Source organism: Myiozetetes cayanensis, unplaced genomic scaffold, assembly GCF_022539395.1.
Source record: "Myiozetetes cayanensis isolate MyiCay16 unplaced genomic scaffold, myiCay2020 scf21, whole genome shotgun sequence".
Lineage (NCBI taxonomy): Eukaryota > Metazoa > Chordata > Aves > Passeriformes > Tyrannidae > Myiozetetes > Myiozetetes cayanensis.
The window spans coordinates 3,763,462-3,786,842 of NW_026087423.1; the positions used below are offsets into that span (position 1 = coordinate 3,763,462).

At 48.9% G+C, this 23,381-nt stretch overlaps 1 protein-coding gene and 1 long non-coding RNA gene across 3 annotated transcripts in view; one reads left to right on the forward strand and one right to left on the reverse strand.

Annotated features, from left to right (window-relative positions):
* Positions 1–22,873, forward strand: part of BICDL1 (BICD family like cargo adaptor 1) — a 49,545-nt gene extending 26,672 nt beyond the window's left edge. The window contains exons 3-11 of one of the 2 annotated variants that reach the window (XR_007629254.1): positions 3,714–3,830; positions 5,898–6,044; positions 7,009–7,188; positions 7,472–7,690; positions 8,848–8,991; positions 12,239–12,369; positions 14,996–15,116; positions 15,980–16,088; positions 18,546–18,690. Coding sequence is in view for 1 of the 2 variants with exons in the window: in XM_050318150.1 (XP_050174107.1) it covers positions 3,714–3,830; positions 5,898–6,044; positions 7,009–7,188; positions 7,472–7,690; positions 8,848–8,991; positions 12,239–12,369; positions 14,996–15,116; positions 18,546–18,746 (1,260 nt within the window). In the remaining variant the exon portion in view is untranslated. Of the gene's footprint in view, positions 1–3,713; positions 3,831–5,897; positions 6,045–7,008; positions 7,189–7,471; positions 7,691–8,847; positions 8,992–12,238; positions 12,370–14,995; positions 15,117–15,979; positions 16,089–18,545 lie in introns of both variants that reach the window. The other variant, XM_050318150.1, reaches the window with a different exon arrangement.
* LOC126641436 (uncharacterized) lies at positions 13,280–15,005 on the reverse strand. Its single transcript, XR_007629255.1, has 3 exons — positions 14,781–15,005; positions 14,161–14,328; positions 13,280–13,531 (listed from the first exon to the last, which is right to left on the reverse strand). It is a non-coding gene; the product is annotated as an uncharacterized LOC126641436 (long non-coding RNA).
* Positions 22,874–23,381: the final 508 nt, after the last annotated feature.

The window sequence follows — 23,381 nt, forward strand, 5'->3', positions numbered from 1 at the left end:
ATTAGAGCAGAAGCCAAAACGTCCTCCTGCTCTTCCTTTCTTCTTGCACTGCCCAAATCTCATTGAAACTTTGCCTGAAGTCCAGAAAACAAATCTCACAGTTGATGGAATATATCTAATTGTGAATTGATGTCTATGCTTTTGCAGATATGTTTCAAACCCTGCCTGGTGGCTGTGTTGGCTAATTTGCCCATATCCAGGAAATTAATTCTTTTTTAACTACAGAGCAAAGCTGTGATGTTGGGCAATACATGTCTGCCTTTCTGCAAAGAATATGACTTGTCTCTAGCAAAATCAATGCATCACCAAATGATTGGCATAACCACAAAAGATTTAGCTTTTAATGTTTAGGAAGCAGTGATTGGGGAAGAGAAAGCCCAACAGACTGGCTGAGGCAGAAGAAACTCACTTCCATTCAACAAAAACCATAGCTTATTTGAGCAATAAAGTGTAGATGGAAGGTTACATCTTAATTGATGTCACTAAGTAAAAGAGCATGTTAGAAGTAATCAGCAGTGAGCTCGTGGTTTAAAACACACATGGAACACAGGCACATGTACAGCACTGTGGAGAACTGAAGTAGAAGCCATATGAAAATACACCATAAAGCCTGAAAAACACTGGACACTGTCAAGGTGGCTTTCCATAAAATAATGCAAATTGATGTTAAAATCTCTGGTTTGTGATCAGTTAGAAAGGGTAGTTTGGCAGCAGTGTTAATAACCTCTGGAACAAATGGAGCATGAAAAGGGGGTTTTCATGACCAGAGCTCAGCTCAGAAGGCTTTGTCTCATGTCTGTGAAAAATCAAATCTTTGCAAAGGTGAGCAAGGCATCAACCATTTCCCTGTTTAGGAGAACTGGATGAAGACCTTTCCTCATTCTCTATGGAGGGAAACACATTTCTATTTATTTCTGTTTAACAGTTGGTCAGAGAGTGTTGTCTGCACTGACTAGGAGGCTAAAGAAAGTGTTAATTTTCCTATTCTATACTGAATGAGGTAGGATGTGAATGGTGTGTACTGAGGTAACACTGGAACATTCCATCTGCCATAGGGACCTAAGTACTAATGATAACTGAGTCCTTTCTTCCCTCCATGTGGGTTAGAACTGTGGAATAAGATGTGTGAGCGTGTAAGCTGAGCAGGATGTAGATAAATTTCAGATGATGATTTAATGGTGGTGAATACAAATCTTATAGTGCTGCACTCAGTCTGGTACTGGAGAGGACCTCTGAGGTCAATTCATTTCCCTTCTGTCATAGACAGCCCTCTAAAAGAAACTACGTGATAAAGTGATCCAGCCCCCTCACAAAATTAATTTTTTGCCACCATTTCTACTCCTGTAACAGTGCAGGAGGAAGAATCCTCCTGCAGCTCCTTGGAAATGTAGAAATCTTCCTATTCCCAGCCTTAATATACTCTTATTCAGTTTATTCACATAATTCTTTCCTGCCAAAATTGTGCTTCTGCTTAAATAGCGCTTCTCCCTTCTGTGTGCTCATCCGTGATGTATTTATAGGGAGTCCTCTCTCAGCATTCACTGCAGGAGATAAAACAAGCCATCCTTTTTTTAGTCTCCTTTCGTATAACAGACTTTCCACAATCTGAATCATCCTTGCAGCTCATCCCTTCACCTGCTGCAGTCTGAGCATGGGGAGCAGAACGAGCAGGAGCAGCTATCTGTTGTCTTACCGGGGATTTTTACAGTGCCATTAATAGTCCCTTGTTTCTCGCTGCTATTATTGTGCATTTACACTCTCTGGATGTAGAATTGTTCAAGCATATCAATTATGTTATACAGTGAACCATCAAATTCTGGTGTGTCATCTCCTCTGGTGCCATTTGTGCTCCTTGGGAGTGTGGTCAGCATCTTGCAGGCAAAATCCTTCAGTGCTTTTCATCTGGTGCTTTTTCATCCTTGATAGCTCCTGCAGAGTGTTTCAGCATGAAGATGTTTCAGCAGTCATTACAAAAGCAAGTGAATCATTCAAGAAAAGCACAATCCATCCATCTTCTTTAGTGTCACCAATTAATAGCTGCTCGGGATGCTTTGAAACCTATAGCTGCCTAAGGGAAGAAAAATAACCAAGCCCTTCCCATAGTGCTGTGCTATCATTATACTTTGAGTACCCTGCCCGTGCAAAGAACTTCATTCAATAAGTGAGGTGAGGGCAATATGCAAAGGGCTCTGATGTGAGGCTTTAAAGGAGGGTAAAAGACCATTTATGGCAACCCAGGATAAGAAGGGAACTAAAAAACAATTGGTAGTCAAGAATATTTCTTATTATTGGAAACCATTTCTCATTCCAGAGCCAGTGGTCAGAGCCTGGCTGATTTTGGTAGCCACACTTCTGTCTGCTGCTGCCCCTCCAAGCAAGCAGCGCTGGGGCAACCACACTTTCCTCCACTTGATGGAGCTGGAACAGCCTTTTACTTCATGCTTCTGATTTGGAATAGTTTGCTGCAGACTGTGCAAAATAAGGGACCATTTTTAAAGGGGGGCAGTGTTGCCTTTGTGGGCAGCTCAGGCTGGGTCTGTGTGCTCATTCCTCAAGTCACAGGGTGCTAGAGCAAAGCCATTGCACCCTTTGGTGGGGCTGCTCCTTGGGCGCTCTGTTGTGGAGTCAAATCCTGACCCACGTTTGCCAGACATAAGGATACATTCCCAAAGCTGCCCACAGCTGCTGACCCCCCTCCCTCCCATCTCACCTGCCTACCTGAGACACTGTGGCTGCTGATGGCTTTTGCCACTGGACACACACAGCTCTGTCTGTACCGGGTGGCACCTGTACAGGATGTCCAAGCAGGATGGCAATGCCACCTCTTGAGGGGAATCAATTCACTTCCAGCTAATGTGCCAGAGGTGGAGGTCTGTGCCTAAGTGTAATGGAGCCTGATGGAGGCTAATTAAATAGAAAACCATCCATTTGTGCTGTCTCATTAGGGATTTGTCATAAAAACCTTATGTTCTCTTACAAGCCTAAACAAGTGTGTTCCCCATGTAAAAATCAGCTGTAAAGCTGTCTGGAGGGTAGTTAACATGTCTAAGCTGTCATTTATAAGGGCTGTCTGCAGCCTGGATCCTGCAGGTGGGAATGGCCTTTCCAGTGTCCTCAAACCACCCTGCATAAGTGGGGCATCCCTCCCTCAAAATGGGAAAGAGGGACAAGCCAGTGATCCTGCACTGACAGTCGTGTGGAGCGGATGTTCCTCCATCTGGCCCTGACGGGAGCTGGGAATCAGAGACAAAGAGCACTTGTTATTCTAGAGCTGTGCCAAAGATGTTCAGAGGTCAAGAAAGTATAAATCTAATAGTAGTGTTTCCTGGGGGCTGTGGAGACTGGCTCCCCTCACCTTTGTAAGTGGCCTGGTCTCCTCCTCAATCCCAACTAGGCTACTATTTTTGAAGAGAACTGATTATCCTGTAGGACATGGGAATCATGGTGTTATTTTTAAAGTGGAAGGAAGTTCAGGGCTGTGTCCCCTTGGCTGCCCCGAGGGAAAAATCAGCATGGTGTCAATGGCAGCTCTCCTCAACGTCTGTCCAGGATGAGCTTTTCACTCACCCAAACTGTGCAGGATTCAGAGTTTCTGCCAAAACTGGGGCTTCTGCAGAAGTCACACGAGGGCAGGTCTCCTGTGCAGGAGGAGATAAGTGCTTTGGGTCTGTGGGACCACCCTTGGGGTAACGCCAGCCGGTGTCTCCTTGCAGGCGTCGGAGGTGGAGCGGCAGCTCTCCCTGCAGGTCCACACCCTCCGGGAGGACTTTCGGGAGAAGAACTCCTCCAGCAGCCAACACATCGTGCGGCTGGAGAGCCTCCAGGCCGAGGTGAGTCACCTGTGCTCGGCCCGATCCTGAAAAGGTGGCCAGGGCTGTTTTAACTTGCATAATGACCCTCCCTGAACTGAGTAAACAGAACCTGCTGTTGGAGCAAACAGAGGGATGGCAGCAGTGGGGCAAAGGACTGCCCCAGAGGGAATTTTTGCTGGAGCCCAGGGCTCACTGGGCTGGCTCAGGCCAGTTTCCAGTGCTACCTTGGCCACAGCATGCCTGGAAAATGAATGGATGAGAAGGATCTTCCGGGAGCTAAACCACGGCTGTTCTCCCACAGGGCTGCTGCCCAGTTCGGATTAAACTCTGGGGCACGGTGGGAAGGACTGCAAGGGGTTCTTTTATCCTGTTCCTCATGCTTGCAAAGAAAGCAGCAATCCTCTCCTGCCTCTCAGCCATGCACTTGGAAAAGCAAGGAGCCCCTGCCTGTTTTAACTTTGGTACTTTAGCAGGAATGATACAACTTTTCTTCCTCTTCCCTTCCCTGATGAGGTGTCACTGGGAACCATGTAGGCAGGAACTACACAGGTAGATGGCCAACTCTACTGCCCAACCAGTTTTTTCATTTAAAAGCTGTCTGGAAAAGCTTTCCCTAAAATCTCTCCATTTCTTCTTTTCTCCCACTCCCACCTGCTCCTTGCTGGTCCCTCGCCTTTTCTTCCCCTCCCCTTGGTGTGGAGCAGCAGGTCCTTGAAGTAAGTATGGAGGCTTGGAAGGGTTTGCCTGCGTGTGCATCGCTGTTACCATGCATGCCTGTCACTGTGCATGCCCACCTTGCCTCCTCACCTCCTTCCTGTTTTGCTTTCCAAATCCCTTTCTCCCTGTGTCCTTCCCATGGCCTGGGGCTCATGGCAGAGTGGTTCTTTTTCCTGTTATACAGCTACTCACACTGTGTTCTTTACTGGTTTGGCTGCCAAATACAAACTCTTGCTACAGTCTCCGTATTAAACCTCTTATTTTTCTTTCTCCAACCCCCTCAAATCATGATGGTGGTGGGCAGAGACATCTCAGAAGCCATTAGTCACCTAAGAGCAGTTTCCAGTACCTCCAGCAGCCTTTACCCTACAGAAATACCAAGTTCACACACTTGGCTAATATTCCTTTGTGCAGCCAAATCTTTCCAACAACCTGGAAAGCAGCAAAGAGACAAGGTCCTAAAAAGGCCAAGAAAGCAATGGGAATTTGCTGAATTTGTCTACGGTCCGTGGGTTGAAAGGAGGCCATAGGGAATATTTAGAGTTATACTGGGCTGGTGGATGGCTGGCATACCAGTCCCCAGAGATCCTGTGTGCACTAATCTGGGAAAAGGCTCCTTCTTCTTGGTTAAACAAGAAGTGACCTTGGCTAGTGCTGATTCATCCTGTGCACTGTTCCCAGCTAACTGAGTCACGGAGGGTTTGTTTGGCACACTGTCCCTCCGTCTGAAATCGCTGCCCTTGACAATTAAAAGAAATGAACCAATTTTAAAGGCAACTGATCACTGGGAGGCTAAAAATAAGTGTGGCACAGAAAGGAGTCTTCACAAGGAAAAAGACAGAAAAATCCCTGATGAGGACCTGATGAACACACAGCAATTAAACCATGAGCAGTGCTGTGGCACAGCCCTGTGGGGAGCAGGATCCCACAGGCTCACCCTGCATCCTGCTGGCTCACCCTGTGGTCTCCAGCACTCATAGAGGAGAAAATCCCACCATGCTCAGTCAGGGACAAGTAACTAGACTGGCCCAGTCTAGCAAATATTAAGGTAAAAGGGGTAGGCAGGGATGGTCTCTGCTTAATCCCTTTGGACATTTGTGCCTGCTCCCTGACATGCCAATGCCCACCCAGCCCCTTGGGAGCTGCCTTTGCAGCCTGAAGAAGGAGGAGTTTCCTTCCAGAGCCTTCCTAAGCTTTAAATCACACACACAGTTTCTCTCATACAGGTACAGGATACTTAGGTACATACTTCTGCTTTTTTTTTTTTTCATTTTTGCTGTTTCATTTCTCTCTCCGGAATGTGATTTTCCCTCCTCTCTGCTCCCTGCAAGGCGTGGGGTTCTGACACTGCCTCTCTTTCCTCTGCAGATCAAAATGCTGACGGACAGGAAGCGGGAGCTGGAGCATCGCCTCAGTGCCATGATGGAGGAGAACGACCTGCTCCAGGGAACCGTGGAGGAGCTGCAGGACCGAGTGCTCATCCTGGAGAGACAAAGCCATGACAAGGACCTGCAGGTGAGGAGGCAGCAGTGAGGCAGGGAAGGGATGGGGAAATGCAGTACAAGGTGTGTTTGGGGGTAAAATTGGCCAGGAAGATAATCAAGAACTGGGATCAAAACAACTCCTAAATCCATAGAATAAAATGGCTCATGGCAGCAGGTAAGGTCCCAGGTGTTCCCCATAGGAACAGATAACAGGAGCCCCAGTGACAGCAAAGAACAGCTTAGGAGGGAGATGTGAGCAAGGGAGTGGGACAGGGTGCTGTGGAAATGAGGTAAATATCAAAAGAAGTAGAGCATTTTGGTTGCAGTTCATTTTAGTTAATTTTTTAATAGTAGAATTGGCTCCAGAAAGGGCTTCTTTAGACCCTGCTGTCCCAGAGGGCAATCACTGGCCTCGAGGCTCTCACTGCTCAGACAGTTTCCCATGGTGTTCACAGCCATTGTGTCACCAAACATCACCCCCCAGAGAACCACCTGGCACCTCTGGGGCTTACAGCATCTTGGGAGAGAATAAGATTTTTCCATTTTGCTTCTGTGGGTTAACAACCCCTGGATCCCCAGGTCTGCGAATCAGCACCGAATAATTTTTTCTTTTTTTAACATGTGTTTGTGCATATAATTTTTAAAAACCTGTCTATATCACTTTCTTTTTGGATTCACTTCCTACTGTGTTGTTTTCAGCAAATTGTTTTACCTGAGTCCTAACTTCTTCACAATGTTTCTCATTTTAGTGCTGATTAACCTGCTATTTTTATCTTTCAGGATATTCTGGAGTCTAAACAATGTCTAATGACATTTGGAGATTATTAAGCTCCAATAAATAGCAATACCAGCCAAGAGTACTTTTCTCCTGGCTGGAAACCCTGCTTTGTGTCACTCATTTCTCCCTCTCAGCTCCTTCAGAAACCAAGAGATTCATCCAGTCCATATCACCTCCACTAATACTTTTTTTCCAATACCTTGATTTTCTTCACAAGCTGCACCAAAGCCAGATGGAGCTCCAGGAGGTGCGTCTGTCCTACCGGCAGCTGCAGGGGAAGGTAGAGGAGCTCAGTGAGGAGAGAAGCCTCCAAAACCTCAACACAACCAGTACGTCCCTCCTATCTGAGATAGAGCAGAGCATGGAGGCAGAGGAGCTGGAACAAGAACGAGAACAGGTATTTGCCCTCCAGCCCCTGGGAAAGCCCACAGGCCTCTGGGACCAGCCCCTGAGGGAAGGGGAGTTTAATGCATTTGATGTGGGTTTGGAGCTGAACCAAGGGCCAGAAAATTGGGAACGACACCCTTTTGACCATATGAAGCCAAACCTCTGCATCCATTTCAAAACCAACAGAGCGAGCTTGACAGATATTTGTGAGGTTCAGCAACCGTGTGCTTCACTTACCACGGAAGGAGGATTTCCATGGCCCTGATGTCCCGGGCTCTTGTCTCTTGTTTCAGCTGAGGCTGCAGCTCTGGGAGGCCTATTGCCAAGTGCGGTACCTCTGCTCCCACCTCAGAGGAAACGACAGCGCCGACTCCGCCGTCTCCACAGACTCCTCCATGGACGAGTCTTCAGAAACCTCATCAGCCAAAGACGTCCCAGCCGGGAGCCTTCGGGCAGCTCTCAGTGAGCTCAAAAGACTGATACAAAACGTGCTGGATGGGGCAGACTCCACGGTAAGTTGGTGCCACAGAGACACCTTGGCTTGTGCATGTTCCGGGCCCAGGTGACAGAGCTTGCTGCAGGTTCTGCTGGATCTTGAAGTCCCCAGTCTCCAAGAAAACCTCTGTGGCCCACGGAGATGGGCTGTCACAGTGCACAGCTCCATGTGTCTCAAATGGTCAGACAAGAGCCAAGCACGTGGGGTTTCAGCCCTGCAGTGGTCAGACCACCTAAAGTTTCAAGCTCATGCAATACGTTTCAAGCTTCATGCAACCGTCGTTGGCCTGGGAGTCATTCTGGAAAATTAATAAACATAGGCTTACTTTGAGATTTTCAGTAAGTTAGAGTTTCAGCATGGAAGTACTGCAGATTGCCTTATACATCACAGTTCAGTTATTTCCCTTAGGGTTTTCCTAACCCTACTTTATTAGCAATAGCATCACAAAAGCATCATAACCCCTGTGTGGGTAGGTTCTGTCCTTGCAAATTGTCACTGGGTACAAATGTCTCGGCAAGAGCTGCCAGACAGGTGAAAGGTTTTGCTGGCACAAGATGATGTCTGTGGGATATTGTCCCCAGACTGCTGAGCAGGAGGGAAGGACCACTCAGCATCCACAGGAGTGCAGAATTACAAGGAAACACCTCCCTTTTCACAGTGGCTCAAATCAGGCCTGTTCCCACTCCCCACAAGCTGGTTGCATTGCCAGGATGACATTTAAGATGTTACATTTGAGATGCCATGGTGAGGAACACAGTGCAGACCCTGCAGCTGCAGCCCTGCATGGCAGTACTCACCCTGCTTGTGTAAGGACCCATTACAGCTGCAAGAAGGCTGAGTATAGAGATGTAGTTGTATTTGTTAAATAAAATGTGGACAGTCCTGCGAAAGGTCCACAAACACAGAGACTGTACCCATGTTACCAAACAGCTCTCTGTACATTTGGTTTGTGTTACGCTCTGCATGCTCTTTGTATCGTGTGTAGAAGCACTGCCACTGGCTGAGCATGTTTCCGCTGTGGAGGTGTATGGGAAAAAACATGAAACTCTACCGAGGTCACATTCACATTTTCTTCTTCCTTGTTTAGTACCTCCATCCCAAACCAGTATCACATTAATGCAATTGCCTTTTCTAAAGTGAAATCTGAGCAAGAGATTTCTCTCCCGCTCTCAGAGCTCTCGACGGAGCGACGACGACACGTTAGAGGAACAGATCAGGAGAACAAGCGAGGATTCACGAGCCCTGAGGGAATTAATGGAGGGAGAACGGGGGAAACTGAGGCAGAGTTTGGAGGAGCTGCAGCGACTGCACAGCCAGGTTAGCAATTCCCACACTTTACATGTGGTCTTGTAACACCAGTGTTCATCCTCCAAGACATGCCTGCCATCGAAGAGATCAACATGATAAATGACCCAGGAGGATTTAGGCCAAAACCACTTATGGCTGGATGAGGGAGACCTTGTTAAACCCAGTGCAGAGGATTTATGCATTTAGAATGGGAGTTTTTGACAGGTTGTCTGGGGTCCATCCCAGGCATTGTCTCAAACAGCCAAACTTCCTTTAAACCTTTCTCCCAATCTGCTTTTCAGCCAATCTGTGTTACTTAAGTTCATCTCAGCAGAAGACCCCAAAGTACAAGTCTGCTTGATATGGGGTACTGGAAACCCAAAGGTTTCCAGTCTGACCTAGTCTGCTTGCACTAAGCCCTTGTGAAAGGCACGTACACCCACTGGATGGATATAACAGTGCTGCTCTGCTGTGCACAGAGCAGGGTTTGACCCCTTGCACAGCAGCATCACAAAACCCTCAGAAGTGCACACCCAGAGAATCCTAATCGTGGCCAGCTTGGCACCCCAGGGCCAACAGGGCAAAGGCAATCTCAACAGCAACAAATGATCCAGCCCTGAAACCAACTGCACACCAAGGCACAGAATCCCACTGCACCCACACTGAATGTAGCACTGCCCACGTCTGAGGTCCTGTGCCAAGAGCAGCAAAAGGAGAGAGGCACCCAAGGAGATGCTCTGCAAGCCCTGTCTCTGTGGGACAAGACTCCAAATGCTGGGGAGGATCCAGAGGCTGCAGCAGAAGCATCCTCTGGTGAAGGTGCTTGTGCAGCCCCAGCTGCACTGGAGCAGGGAATGGGATTAACGCTGGTCTTGGCAGTGGTGCTGTATTGCCCTTTTGATGTACCCCTTTGGAGAATAAATAGGAAAACATCCCTGTTCAGAAAGTCAGCCCAGCCTGGGGTCTGACAGCTTTGTGAAGGGCTGTGGGAGCTCCTACCATGGCACAGAAGAGAAAATAGTGAGAGCATCATTAAATACCCCAGCAGTGACAGCTGATGTGTGTGGGGGTGGGAATGGTCCTGCTGACAGAGCAGCTGGTCAGAGACAGAGTGGAGAAGGGGAGCAGCCCTGGAGCCCATCCTTCTCTGAGGACTGCTCCTCTCAGCCATGTGGCCACCACAAGAGACCGTGCTGGGGGTCCAAACTTCTGCCCCAGTGAGACACGAGCCCAGACACTTCTCTGGCTGTGCTGCCATGGTCCTGTGCATCACCCCCAGGTTCCCCTTGCCCTTAAACACACCTGAGGTGGAGGAGACAAGGGCTTGATCACTGCAACCTGGCTGTGCTGACCCAGACCTTTGGAGGCTCTTTCACACATTTTGAGTGACCACCTTCACACCACCCTGCGTGTCAGGATGCAGCACCTCACACATGAGGCCTTGACAGGACACCAGGAAGGAGCAGCACTTGGTTGTTTTTTGCTGTGACTGATCTTCCCAAACTCCCCAGCCAAGAACGACTAGAAGACCAGGCCTGGATTGGATGTCTGGAACCCTATCTCTGCTTTTAGGTGTCCCTGACTACCAAAGCTCTGAATATTTAGTGAACAAAGGGAAAACTGCAGTTCTGTTTTCTTCCCACGCCTCTATGTGATATGAAGAAAGATGGGGCATAGCTACAAATGCAGCAGACATCGCTCTTGGAGAAGCCCTCCAGCCTCGCACAGCAAGTACACATCTCCCACAGCTTTTGCCTCTAACCCATCCTTGCACTTGCTCCAGCTTAATAATTATTCTCACCTCCCACTGAAGAGGCAACATCATCTTCTGTTCAGGTGCTAAAGAAAATCGATGCACATGGAAATCTGGTCCAACCCGGGGGAGCAGTGCTCTGCTGCCTCCTCATCCCTCTGTGCTGTCACTGCTATTGATACAATCAAAGGGAAACTCCTTCTAAATGGCTTCTGGGACCTCATAGCACCACACACACATTCACTGCTCCTGCCTGAGAGCAAGGTGAGCTGGTGGAGATGGGAGTCACCCCTGCCTCTCTCTACACTGCAGAGTGGTTTCACCTCTTCTCCCTGTCCGTCTTCTCCCTCAGGGCATCCCATTCTTACCTGAAGCACAGATAAAACTAGTCAAAATGCCAAACCATTCCCCAAACGCTGTGTTTTGGGCCTCTTGATCCTCTGTCCGCTGGGATTTCTGCAGAAGTGCTCAGCACCTTTCACCACTGCTCTCTGTCCCAACCCTGAGTGCACCCCACGGGGGGGCTGTGGGAGGGCACGGCTCAGGAACAGCTCCCCAGTTCCCTGGCAGCCCTGGGACACCATGGGGAGTCTCTGCACACAGACAGGGTGTGTTCACACCCTCCTCCCCCCGGCCCAGCCACGCCCCGCTAACGCAGATCCTCCCACGCCCTGGATGTGATGAGCCCTTTTTGACTGTCTGCCCTCTATTTAAAGATTTCTTTGAAGATTCAAGCACTACTGAGCTGCATTTAGAGACAGGAGGTGGGTCAAACGCTGGAAGGGTTTTCAGGTGGTGGAGTAGCGTAACAGAGCATGTGTGTGCCCTAGACAAAGAAATTAAACGTGTATGAAATATTGCAAAGCTCTGCTAATGCGATCCTTGCATGATTTCACACCCTATTAACTCACTCTGCACAGGACCAAAACGATAGATCATTTCTCAGACTATTTAAGACTCCACACATATTTTAAAGTCTAATTAAAATTGTAAGATGTGCCAGTAACACCTTCCATGGCGTGAAAGGGAATTTTCACATCCTTTGTCTACAGCTTCGTTCTACAGGAGATGTAATGGCCCCTTCAAAAAATCTTATTTGCTGCTAAATTATGTTAGCAATAATTTAACCCTGGAAAGATCAGAATTACAACAGGCAGGCTCAGAGGATGCATTCACAAGACAAACTGCTTGGAGAGGGGCAATATTTTAGTGCCGATGCCACAGTGACAGCAAAGTCACAGATGAGTCCTGCTCTGCTTTCAGTGCTGTTTCTGCCTGGTACTGAGGCTGTCCTAGTGACCATCTTGCTCAGACCAGCACTGCCAGCATCCCAGGGAAAGCCAGCACGTTCCATGGGGTGTTGCAGCAGCACTAACAGCCCCCTCCCAGCAGACACAGCTTCTCCTACAAGCAGGGGAGCTCAGCCTCCAGCTTGGCCCTTGTGGGTTTTTTTCCACACACAAACACACTCGTGGTGAATTTGCCTGAGCAGCCCTGGGTTTCACACCCTCCCTCTGCCCACAGGTCACGCTGCTGAGCGTGGAGATGACGACGCTGAAGGAGGAACGGGACCGGCTGCGAGGAGCTGCCGAAGACAAGGAGACGAGTGAGCGGCTCCTGCAGGCCATCAGGGACCGGGACGAGGCCATTGCCAAGTACGTGGCACAAACAGCCAAGGCCAGGCTGGGTCAGCAGTTATGGAGGGCCTTGGCAGGAGGTGCCTCTGGGGTGGATTTCTCCTACCCTCTGCAAATCTGTTACAGTGTGATGGAGTGAGGCTCAGCTTCACTGGAGTTGGGAAGTGCTGCCAGGAGCTTGGGAACAGGGCTGGAGATGAGAACTTCTAGAGCTGCCCCATGGCAGGATTGGGGGCATTAAGGAGGATACTGTGAACTATGTTTTTGCCATTCCTAGTGCTGGTATGAGTCACTGCAAGGAGGAGAGGGCTTCAGGGAACCAAATGGTCTGCCCTATTTGTCATATTTGAATTCTTTTGCTCTTCCAGACACACCCTGCTTTCCTGCCCATCCCCATTACAGCCCTGCTTGGGCTTCTTCCCTAAACCATTTCATTTCTCTGGTCACTCGCTCTCCTTTCCTGTTCCAGGGTCTTTTTTGCATCTCCAGTCCTGTAATTCTCTGTTTCTCCTTTAGGGATTCTCCCACTGGTTTGGCTCTTTATTTTCCCCATCCTCCTTGCAGACCTGTGCAGTTCTGCTCCCCTGTACCCTATGCCCCCCTTCCCCAGCTCTGTCCTCGGGCCTGCCAAAATGCCCTGAGCACTCTTTGCCCCAAGGAGAAACATTCCCACCCCTGTGCTCCAGCTAGAAAGGATATATATGTGGTAATCTCTTTAATAAGCAGATGGACCAGGACACCACAAGTCCATCTTCTTAGGGAAACATCTAATACTCAAGCCCCGGGCAAGAGGAGAAGCACAGGAGCATTGCAGCTCCGAAGGTGCAGGAGTTGAATCAGCCTGCACCACCCCTTCACCTTTTTTGAAGCGACCTGGCCGTCCGTGCTGCTCTGGCCCGGGTAGCTGGCTACCCAATTCCCATCGCCATCTTCTGTAACACCTCCATCTGTTGGCAAGGATCAGGAGCATCCCAGCTGCCTGCCAGGCGCAGGGAGAGGTGGTTCTGACATTTCCAGTGCGTGTGGGTTGCTGGTTGTGCCGTGGCTATGGCAACACGCTGCCATCAATCCCCTGGTGATATCCAGCCAGCAAGGGGAGCTCCGCAGCACAAGGCTGGCTGAGGTGCCCAAATCACAGCCGGGAGGGGAAGGGCACAGTTTCTCCAGTCCACTAATGACCCTGCTGGGACAAAGCACCGATAATTACGGCTGACTGTCCTGCAGCACAGGAGCCCCGGGAACGGGACAAGAGGAGTGTGCCGGTGGGGGGAGTGGAGGGTGATTAATGAGCAGAAAGTGGCAGCAAGTGAAAGCAGACAAGAGCAACTTGTTGCTGGAAGTAAAAACATCCCTCCCAGACCGAGTGGGCCGTTCCAGGCACTGAACCTCCTGGGAGGCTCGTGATATGCTTCCCACCTCACACCTCAAGGGTTAAGTCGCTTTTGTTGAACCCATCCCCCGAAAAATCCCTGACTCTGAACAGAAATAAAATCACTGCCCGAGGCAGACATCTGGTGTGGAAAATTTCTGCTTGAAGCTGAAGTTTGGCAACATGGGAAGCAATAGGAAAACAGGATCCTATAATAGGAAGTGTTAAGCAACCAGCACCTGGAATATAAACACAAATTCTCAAATTGCTCTTCTGCAGGGGAGCACAAGGGAGCTATTAGGAGGGGAGGAATTAGCTACAGTTAATAAGATGCAATTATTTCCCTCGAAAATGTTTGCAAGGAAAGATGGTCCCCAGCAAGTCATGTTACAGCTTCCCATCACACAGCAGTTAATTGAAAACTTAAGCTTTGTGCTCACCTGTTGTGCTCCCAGCATGGTGAGCAGCACTTCCCAGCTTGGGCAGCTTACTCCATCCTGCAGGATAATTCCTTTCCACTAGTCAGGAGCAGCTGGAACATCTCAGCCACTCAGGGCCCTTTGGGCAACCTTGTCCATGGTGTCACAGGCCCAGTGGCCATCACATGCCTGGAAAGAAATGCAGCAGTGGTGTTCCCAAGGGCTGGCACAACCCCACTGAAACTGGGATCTCTCCTTAAAGCATGACATTTAATTCAAACAATTTAACAGTTTGTCATTCTTTAAAAGCATATGCTGTGCTAAGCTCTCTTCTTTCATTTCTTCCTTCCTTCAGTCCAAGTCCCAAGTAAAAGCAGAGTTGTGCTCTTTAAAGGTTTTGTCTGTTTGATATTGCAATTTATTGATCAAGTGATCAGACACAGATCATTTGATTTTTAGCACATACTATTTTTGTCTATGCATTAGTAAACAGGAAAAAAAGGAAAAAATATTTATATAAAGATTCTACCTCGTTTCAGATCTCTACCTTTAATGGCAGATCATTCACATTACCCAGGCACAATATTATCTTACACAGCATGCATCTGATTTTCTTTTTGTATTCTTCATAGTGTGCTTACCAGAAATCTGCTGGTTTTATAGTAATGATGTCACCAGCTTTGTCCCACTCTTCAAATTGATTGTCCAGAATCAAATGGAGATGAACAGTTTAGGATGTGAGGACTTGCCAGTGAAAGAAACTGTTGACTTCTCCTCGAGGATATGTTTAACTCTTGCTTTAAAAAAAAAAAGAAAAAAGAGAAGTCATATGCCCCAATTTCTGTCCTCCCCACAGGAAGAATGCAGTGGAGGTGGAGCTGAGCAAGTGCAAGATCGACATGATGTCCCTCAACAGCCAGCTGCTGGATGCCATCCAGCAGAAGGTGAACCTCTCGCAGCAGCTGGAGGCCTGGCAGGTGAGCAGCCTTGGCCCCACGGGGCAGGGTCTGGGTGGCACGTGGGCCCAGAGGCACCTTTGGGTGACTGTCCCCCCTCCCTGTGGGTTTGCTGCGTTCTCAGCCCGTAGGTTGGGGGGTTTGGTTTGGGCTCTGCTGGAGCCGGTGGTGCAGTGGGACTCAGGGGGGTGAGCTGCCTGCCCTGCTCCAAGGGCAGCTGAGAGCTGTTCATGGTGCAGGAACACTCATTGCAACTGGAGAAACACACTGTGTCTCGTGGCTGCGAGCAGAATGGGTAAGGTGCACGTTGCAGAGTAACCTGCTGTGCCCCTGGAGGGGAGGGCTCCGTGCAGGAGGTGTCCCCAGGCAGGTACAGCCTTGGGGACGTGTGGGCACAGCGTGTCCCTGCATTTCCACAAAGGACCAGGAAGGTGGGAGAGTGGGAGACAGAGGGGTTGTGATGGCTGTTGCTGCACTGTTTTCATCAACTCAGAAGATCCATCAAGAAGGAGAAGCTAAAATCCCAGCTCTCCACCAAGGTAAAAAACCCAAACCCATGGCAGTCCCACAGCTGCCCTGGAGATGCTCTGCTTGGGGTCAGTGGGGAAAACCCTCATCAAGCCCTTGAGAGCAGGCAAAAGCGGTCTCCTCCCAGAACCAGCACCGAGAGAGGGATACTTTAACACCAAATAAAGCAGAATCAAGAGGTCTGTGCCATTCAGAGTGATTTGTTGCAGACCACGCAAGGCCCCAACTCTACTAAAAACCAGCCTGACCAGTAGAAACCTTTCCCGTACAACCTCGCTCCTGTCTCAACTCCACTGTGTTTTCGTTTCTCTCTCTTTTTTTTTTTTCTTCTTTTCTTTTCTTTCTCCTGCTTACAGTTTGCTTCCTCAGGGCTTTTTACTATCTGGCTCCTTTGGTTTCTGATCTAGTGGCCTTTCTCAGTTCCTGTACCAACAGCTTTAGTCGTACACCCCTCCTGCCTTTGAGGTGAGCTCCCCACACCCTCGCCAACACCCGCCATCCCCTTGCCTGCTCCATCTGCTGCCACCATCACCCACATCCTTCTCTGCCCTCACCATCATCTGGCAAGAGGGGCCAGTGGGGGGTCTGCATTACCCACAATATTCTGCACACACCCCTCCCACCCCAGCACCAGGCCAGGGCACGAGGGGTAGAACCCCCTTATCCCCACGGTGAGGCTTTACCAGGTCACCATGGGGAGAGCCAGGCTGAGGGGCACATATTATTAACCCTCTGTATCCACATATCTAGGATCTGGAAAACTTCCTGAAGTAGAGACTGGCATAGGAGCTGTCTAGATCCATGTTCTGCTTCAGTTTGGATGGGTGGTATCTGAGAGCTATTTAGTACACTCAGTATTTAGTTCTAGAGTAAACCCAGCTTAGGGTTTAACAACAGCAGCAATACAACAACCCCAGAGCTGCTCCCACCAGCTCTGAGATGAAGCTCAGGCCCACTAGCACAGCAGTGAGTTGTCTCTAACTTACTGACCTAAAGCATTATTACACAGCAGCAAAATAGTTTCCAACCACCTTATGTCCCCAGAACAGGAGCTCAGCCACAGAGGCACAAAACAAGTCAGGTGATTTATGTATTTTGGGGACTATTTTGCAAGGGTGAATGTTCCTGATAAAACAGAATAAGAGTCTCTGCTTTAGCTGGGCATAAGTAAAAGCTTTAATCTGATAGCATTTTGTTCTTGCACCCTTCTAGTCTGCATTTTACCAAGGACTCTCAACAAGATTACTGTGTTCTGTAAGCACGTAATCATACAGGCTATAAAATAGGGCACAAGCAAAAAACCTCCACAGCCAAGTGCTGTTGTCTCTGATTCACACATCTGACAGACAGGGGCCCAAATGCAGTGCACTCTCAATAGTGCACACTGTATTTTTATATATATATATAAAATATTCTATGTGTATATATGTATATAAAAAATATATAAATCATACTCACCCCTTGTTGTGTGGTTGATCAAGGACACAGATCTGCCATGCAGGAGCCTGGGTACCTACTTCATTTACTAGAAGAGGTGCCTTCAAAATCCCAGTGCCATACATTTTCATGTGGCAGCTTCAGCTCTGGAAACCTGTTCCATCTTAATACTGATGTTTACCTTAACCTCTTCAACTCTCCCTCTGCCTTTCCTCTCTCCAGCCCTGCTCTTAAAAGACCCAAAGCTTCCCCAGTCTGTGTAGCTCTGCACCCTCCTGCTCCCCCAGGGAAAGTCCCCATAATAAATTCAGGTCCAGGTCATGGCTACTGGTCCTTTTCCCTGCAGAAAATGCTGCAACAAGAGATTAAACATCGCTCAAGTTTCCACTCCCACTTGGCTGATTTGATTCCACATACAGAGCACCTGGGTCACCTGCTGGGCAATGGCAGCACCTTCCCTTCTGTCCTGGTGCTTCCCTGACGGGCTGCCCTGCATGAGGTGCCAAATGAACAGCAATTCACCACTACAGCCCATCCAGAGAATCCTTGTTCTCACCAGATAGTGCCCTCAGTCTTAATCAGGGACCAAGCTGCTGGAGAACATTTGATTCCTCCTGTAGAGCTCGTTTGTGGACACACATTTTCACTAAGCTGCAGTTTAAACATGCAGAAGTAATGGATTTGAAGGTTTAAAGTCTGTAGAATAGGTAGCCAGGTTTTCAAGGAACACGGCAGCACACCGGTACTGGCAACAGAACTGGCTAATTATTTTGTGTAGAGCAATTCCACAGTGCAGCAAACATGGACAAAACCAGAGAATTTCTGGTGCATCTCCAAAGCCTCGGTTCATGCCGAGCTGTCAGTCAGATTGCTTCCACTGCTCTGCTCTGGGGGAAGGAGCAGGTTTAAGGGATGAGCTCAGTTCTCTTTGGAAAGTCTGGTGCAAAGCTCACATGGGGTCTGGTGGGCCCACACCTTCCCCAGCCCCTCAGCACCTTCCCCGAAGAAGCCCCACTAACGTGGCAGTGCAGGCAGCTCTGCCACACCTGCCTGCTGCCCATGGTGCACACACAGGTCTGCTCAGCACAGACGTCCTTCCTTCTTCTGACATCTGCTTTCAGCTGCATTTGTTCTTTTTATTTATATCTTCCCCCCCAGGGGGACATCCACAAGCTGCAGACAGGGGAGGAACATAGTTCAGGGGTGTCACAGAGTCCCAAGCAGGTGCAGTGCTCCTGGGCAAGAGCACCTGAGCAACTCATCCCTCAGAACTGTGGGATTTCTCTTCCTCACTCACTGAAAAGCCTCACGGCAGCAAGCACAGCTGAGCCTGCTGTCGGGTGGGGGCTTAGCCCTGTCCCCACTCCTGTCATCCCTGCTCCATCCCATCACTGCACGTTTCATCCCATTTCAGCCGCGTCCCGGCGCGAGCTCCCGTGGAGCATCAGCTGCCACTAACACCCCTCTCCTCTCCCTCTGCTGCAGGATGACATGCACAGGGTCATTGACCAGCAGCTGATGGACAAACACCCGAAGGAATGGAGCCAGCTTGCTTATTCCTTCTCCAGTGGCTCCGGCGCCAAGCGGAGTGCCAGACCCTCCCCCGCGTTCAGGCCGGAGCAGCAGGGGGACGAGCCCGTCGGGGCCGAAGGAAACCGTCTCTTTTCCTTTTTCAAGAAAAATTGATTTGAAAAAGAGAAAACTCTCCAACAGTTCCTGCTTCAAGATGGGGAGTGGGGCAGCTGCCCAGCTTGCTGATGGACCCAAGTCTGATCCACTGAGTAAAAAAAGAAGGGGGCAAAGGAGTTAACCCTTGAGACTCTGCACTATTTACACCGCACCTGGTCTGAACCAAATGTTTACATGAATTGGAGATTTGCAAATTGACAATGCGATACTAATAGAAAGAAACTTTTCTTATTCTGTAAGTGAAGTGATAAACTTCAGGGTATATTTTAGGCGCTTGGGCACAGTCCAGTTTCTGCTGTGAAGAATACTCTGATTGTCTTAAAAGCATTCTCATGCTGGAGAAGGAAATAAGCAGCCCCAAGACAGAGCAGTGCAGGGGACTGAGAACTGCTGTCACAGTGAGCACAGGGGGAAGAAGAGGCTGAATGTAAGAGAGGAGAGGGGAGTCATTTATATCACCCTCCAGTCCTGGCAGCTGTGACATCCTTCATCCATTCCACCAAGACTGGAGTCACTCTGGCCCCAGCATTGCCATGTTTTGACAAATGTAGCTTTCTCCGTGGTGGAAGTTGAGCCCTCACTGCAGATCCTGCCTGGGCACCTGCAGCTCCGCATGGCTGTTCACCCTCACTGGGAATCCAGGCTCCTCACAGCTCAGGGCAGGGGGCAGATTGCTGGTGTCACTGTCTGCTCCAGCTCCCTCCTGTTACAGAGGTAAGAGTTGCAGTCTGCAGCTACACAGAATGTTAAGGATTTCTCCCCAAGAGACTGACCATCTACAACAGATTACAGACTGCATTAAAGTTGTGGATGTTCGGTCCTGGGCAGCTGCTGTCCCTCTGATGGCCAAAGGTAGTTGAGGAGCTTCAGCAAGTCACACACCTCTCCCCAAAGCCATGCACACCTCCCAAACAGAAGAAACCTGTCATTTTAACTGGATAGGCCCCCAAAAGCCCAACTAATAATTCACTGAAAGCCTACCCATAATGATGTCAGTCGGTCTTTGACACTGGGTTGGCACTCAGTCCTCAGAAAGCACACTGGCATCTGCCTTCACTGAGGCCAAAGGCCATCAGGGTGTCTACAAAACTCTGGAAAGCCTGCAGGTTACCCTGCCCTATGCAGTAACATTGGCTGGGGCCTGGCAGAAAGGAGGAGTACTCATTTCTGCCTGCAAATGAGTTACTTCTCAGCCCTTTGGCAAGCAGGGAGCCAAACCTCCTATTGATCAAAGACGATCAGAGCCTGCTTTGCACGAGTTGATCAGCATGAAGCAACATGATTTTTCTGGTGTATGCACACAGCAGTGCTGGAAATCCTGCAATACTCAAGTGGGGACCTTCCCTCTGCACTGGATGGGCACCTTACAGCTCTTCTCTTTAACACAGTCTACCATCATAAGCCAGTGAGGAATGCCAGGCTCAGTTCAGAGATGTTCTGCTGCTGTCATGCAGTTTTCACACATTCTTGCAGCTCATGATACCCACAGGCCCTAAGTTGTCTCCCTGCTGCTTTAAGGAGGCCACCACCTACACTGTCCCACAGGAAACAGAGCTGGGTACACCTTCAGCTCTGCCCTGCTCAGCAACTTTGGTGCTAAAACACCATCCTACAGGGAGCTGCTCTCTCTGCTCACTATTTACAGGAACAAGCTTTCTGCTAGAATTAGGTATCAAATACCTTCTTCTAAGCAGCAGGTAAGAGGCTGGTGGCTTGGGTTTTATTATTATTCAAGTTACCTATATGGGATGGAACATCCATAATACCTCAGTACAAATATCCTTTCTGCCTACAAAGATTTGAGCATTCCCATATTTCCTTGTTAGCACGAAACTACCGCACTGATATTAAATCATCTTGCACTAAGACAGCTCCATATTACAACAAGCAGAGTACTCTGAGGTTGAAAACCGTGGTAAAGAGCTGAGTGGTAAGACCCATTTACTTGAAAGCAATGACACCTGGATTGCAGAGCCTGCTCCAGGAAATACTTGGGCAAAGCCCCACCAATACAGCTTGATGCTTATGGGGAATAGGAATCTGAAGTCTCACAGGCAGGGAAGGAAACTGAATCTTGGCCTCTCCTTTCTAGGCAATGCTCAACTGTTGAGTATCTGCTTGTATCCACTTGTGCAAGTGAGGGAAAGGGATGTAGCACAGTGCCGAGTGCTCTCAGGATGGTGAGTCCTCATCTTCCCGTCTTACCTGTACTGTGACTCTCCATAGGACAAAGACATGAGGCACACGCTCAGCATCTCCTGCTGCCAGGACTGTTACACCCATATGCATTAACATAACCTTTGATACCTGCAAAAGGAGGGTTCATGGATGCCAGCAATACCTGTGAACAGTCACACCCTCAAAAGGATGTTCTGCTTACCGTGGGAGAGCCACGTGAACATCTCGGTCCTCACGGACCTTTTTTCTGCCGTCAGCTGTCATTCCCAGACCGCACCAGCTCTCTTCAAGCCACATGCCCAGCAGCTGTGTGGGACTCTACCCTGTGAGGATGGATGGATGGATGGATGGATGGATGCAATCCTAAGGCAAGGGCCTTAAGTTATCCCATGAAGATGCAGCAATGAGAGGACGAAAGGTGCCTTCTGTACATGTTTGCTGAGGAAAGCGACTCATTCAGCTGCAGGGGTAGGCACAGCACATCTCTTCATTTCAGGAGAATCCTTAATCCCATTGCAGTTCTATGTACTGAATAAGAGTGATGGAAGAGATTGCAAGAGGAAAGTCAGCATGTTCCAAGGTGCCAGTTGGGTATGGTTTCTTCAAACTACCCCTTAACCCTAAAGACTTAGTTGCACTACTAAACCCAGAAATACCAGAGAACTGGGTGTAATGAACTGGACAACACACCAAAGGAGACCTCCTTGTGCTGAGCTGCTACTCCACAGGAACAGAAACTGCCTTAACATAGCAGCTAGATATTGTCCTTCTGTCTTCAAAAACCTCACCCGTGCAGTCCTTCACACCCATTTGTCACACTGTGTTTTAACAAGGTCCCGGCTACTTCACTTTGCACTGTCATTAAAACACTCACCTCCATCCTGTCACAGCCAGGAGCCCAGAGTCAGCCTTGCAGTGCTGGTTAGAAGACACTTCACTTGTGGTACTTGATGCTCCCAGGACACACGTGGCATGAAGGAAACATCGGCTCCAGTGGATGAGATGGAGGAAGCACATTAATCCGGCAGGTACTCAGGATCCCAAAGGAGATTTAAGGAGTGGGATCAGCAGCTCTAAACACAACCCTCAGCCCTGCTTTTGAGATAATGGTAAATAAAGTAGTAGTGCTGCACAGTCACTCTTCAAATATTGCACAGAGAAGAGATGCCTGCTGAGATTAAGGTTACAAAGGACTTTCCCACAGTTCAGTAACAGGTGACTGTTTGGGTAAATGTTTGTAATGCTGGCCTGAGGGAAAAGGGATCAGCCTCCCCTTCGCAAACTCTGTAAGGGAAGCAACTGCAAACAAGGACCGAGTGTAACTGAAAGGCAAGTCACTAGCACTTTATCTTATCCCAAACTTAGATCAGCAGCTTGCCATCGAGGTGAACAGCAGGCCAGCTAATGCCAACGGAATAATTTTGCACAGAGAAGCAGGAAGGGAGGCTGCAGGCAGGGCCGATGCACTTGTCCTACTTAGGATGGTAAATTCCAGGTTTGCCTCTCCATCAGGCAAACTCTCTACTCCCCACTCGGCTATAAAAAGCAAGATTGTTTGAACCAAAAAGCCAAGAAAGGAAGTGTCTGGGTGCTGCAGCAATGATTCCCTTGGATTGAGAGGGGAAAAGCACACAGCAGGGATAAGCAGAAAGAATGTATCTATAGATATGTACATATACCACAGTGCTGTAATTTTTGTATGTAGCAGTAATGTAAATAAATGTATGGTTTTTATAAGATACATATTATAAAAATCTATAAAGGCATATTTTTAGTAAAACCAATGCTCTACTTCTTTTGTAAATAGTTCTCTTCAGAATAAAACAGATCATTTATAAGATACCGTCTCAGCTCTCACTGCTTATTGTGCTTAGCTGCAAAACAAGCTCCTTTTTTGAACTGTCATTTAACACCCAACAGCATTTTTAGTGCTGCATCATCCCAAGAAATTCAGCCATGTAAAGCACCTGTGTGTTCAGAAGAGAACAGGCCAGGAGAAAAAAACCCAAAAAACATTTGAAGCATCTGATCTACCAGAGGAGCTGGTAAATCTTCCCACCCTCCAGCCACTCGTGTTGTTTACTGGCTGTTATATGGAGGCAGATTCAAAGTGTAAAGAGTTTAGACACCACACACAGACAGTGACACACCTCCAGCCTGCACCAGCCACAGTTCAGACCGTCCACACGTGCTCAGGATTCCCCTCTCCCTAGTCCTACTAGAACGGTGCAGAGGGAGAAGAGGCACCTCCCCACAGCAGGGTCCCATCACACCTCCCCACAGCAGGTTCCCATCACACCCCCCCAGGAGCACGGCCTTGCCCTGGGCAGCTGCTCGTGCATGGAGGGCAGCAGGGCAAGGGGATGCTGAGGGCAGCAAGCACAGCCACGGCTGCAGAGTTCCTGCACAGATTAATTAAACACACATTCATTTCCTGGGAAAGTGAGGAGAGAC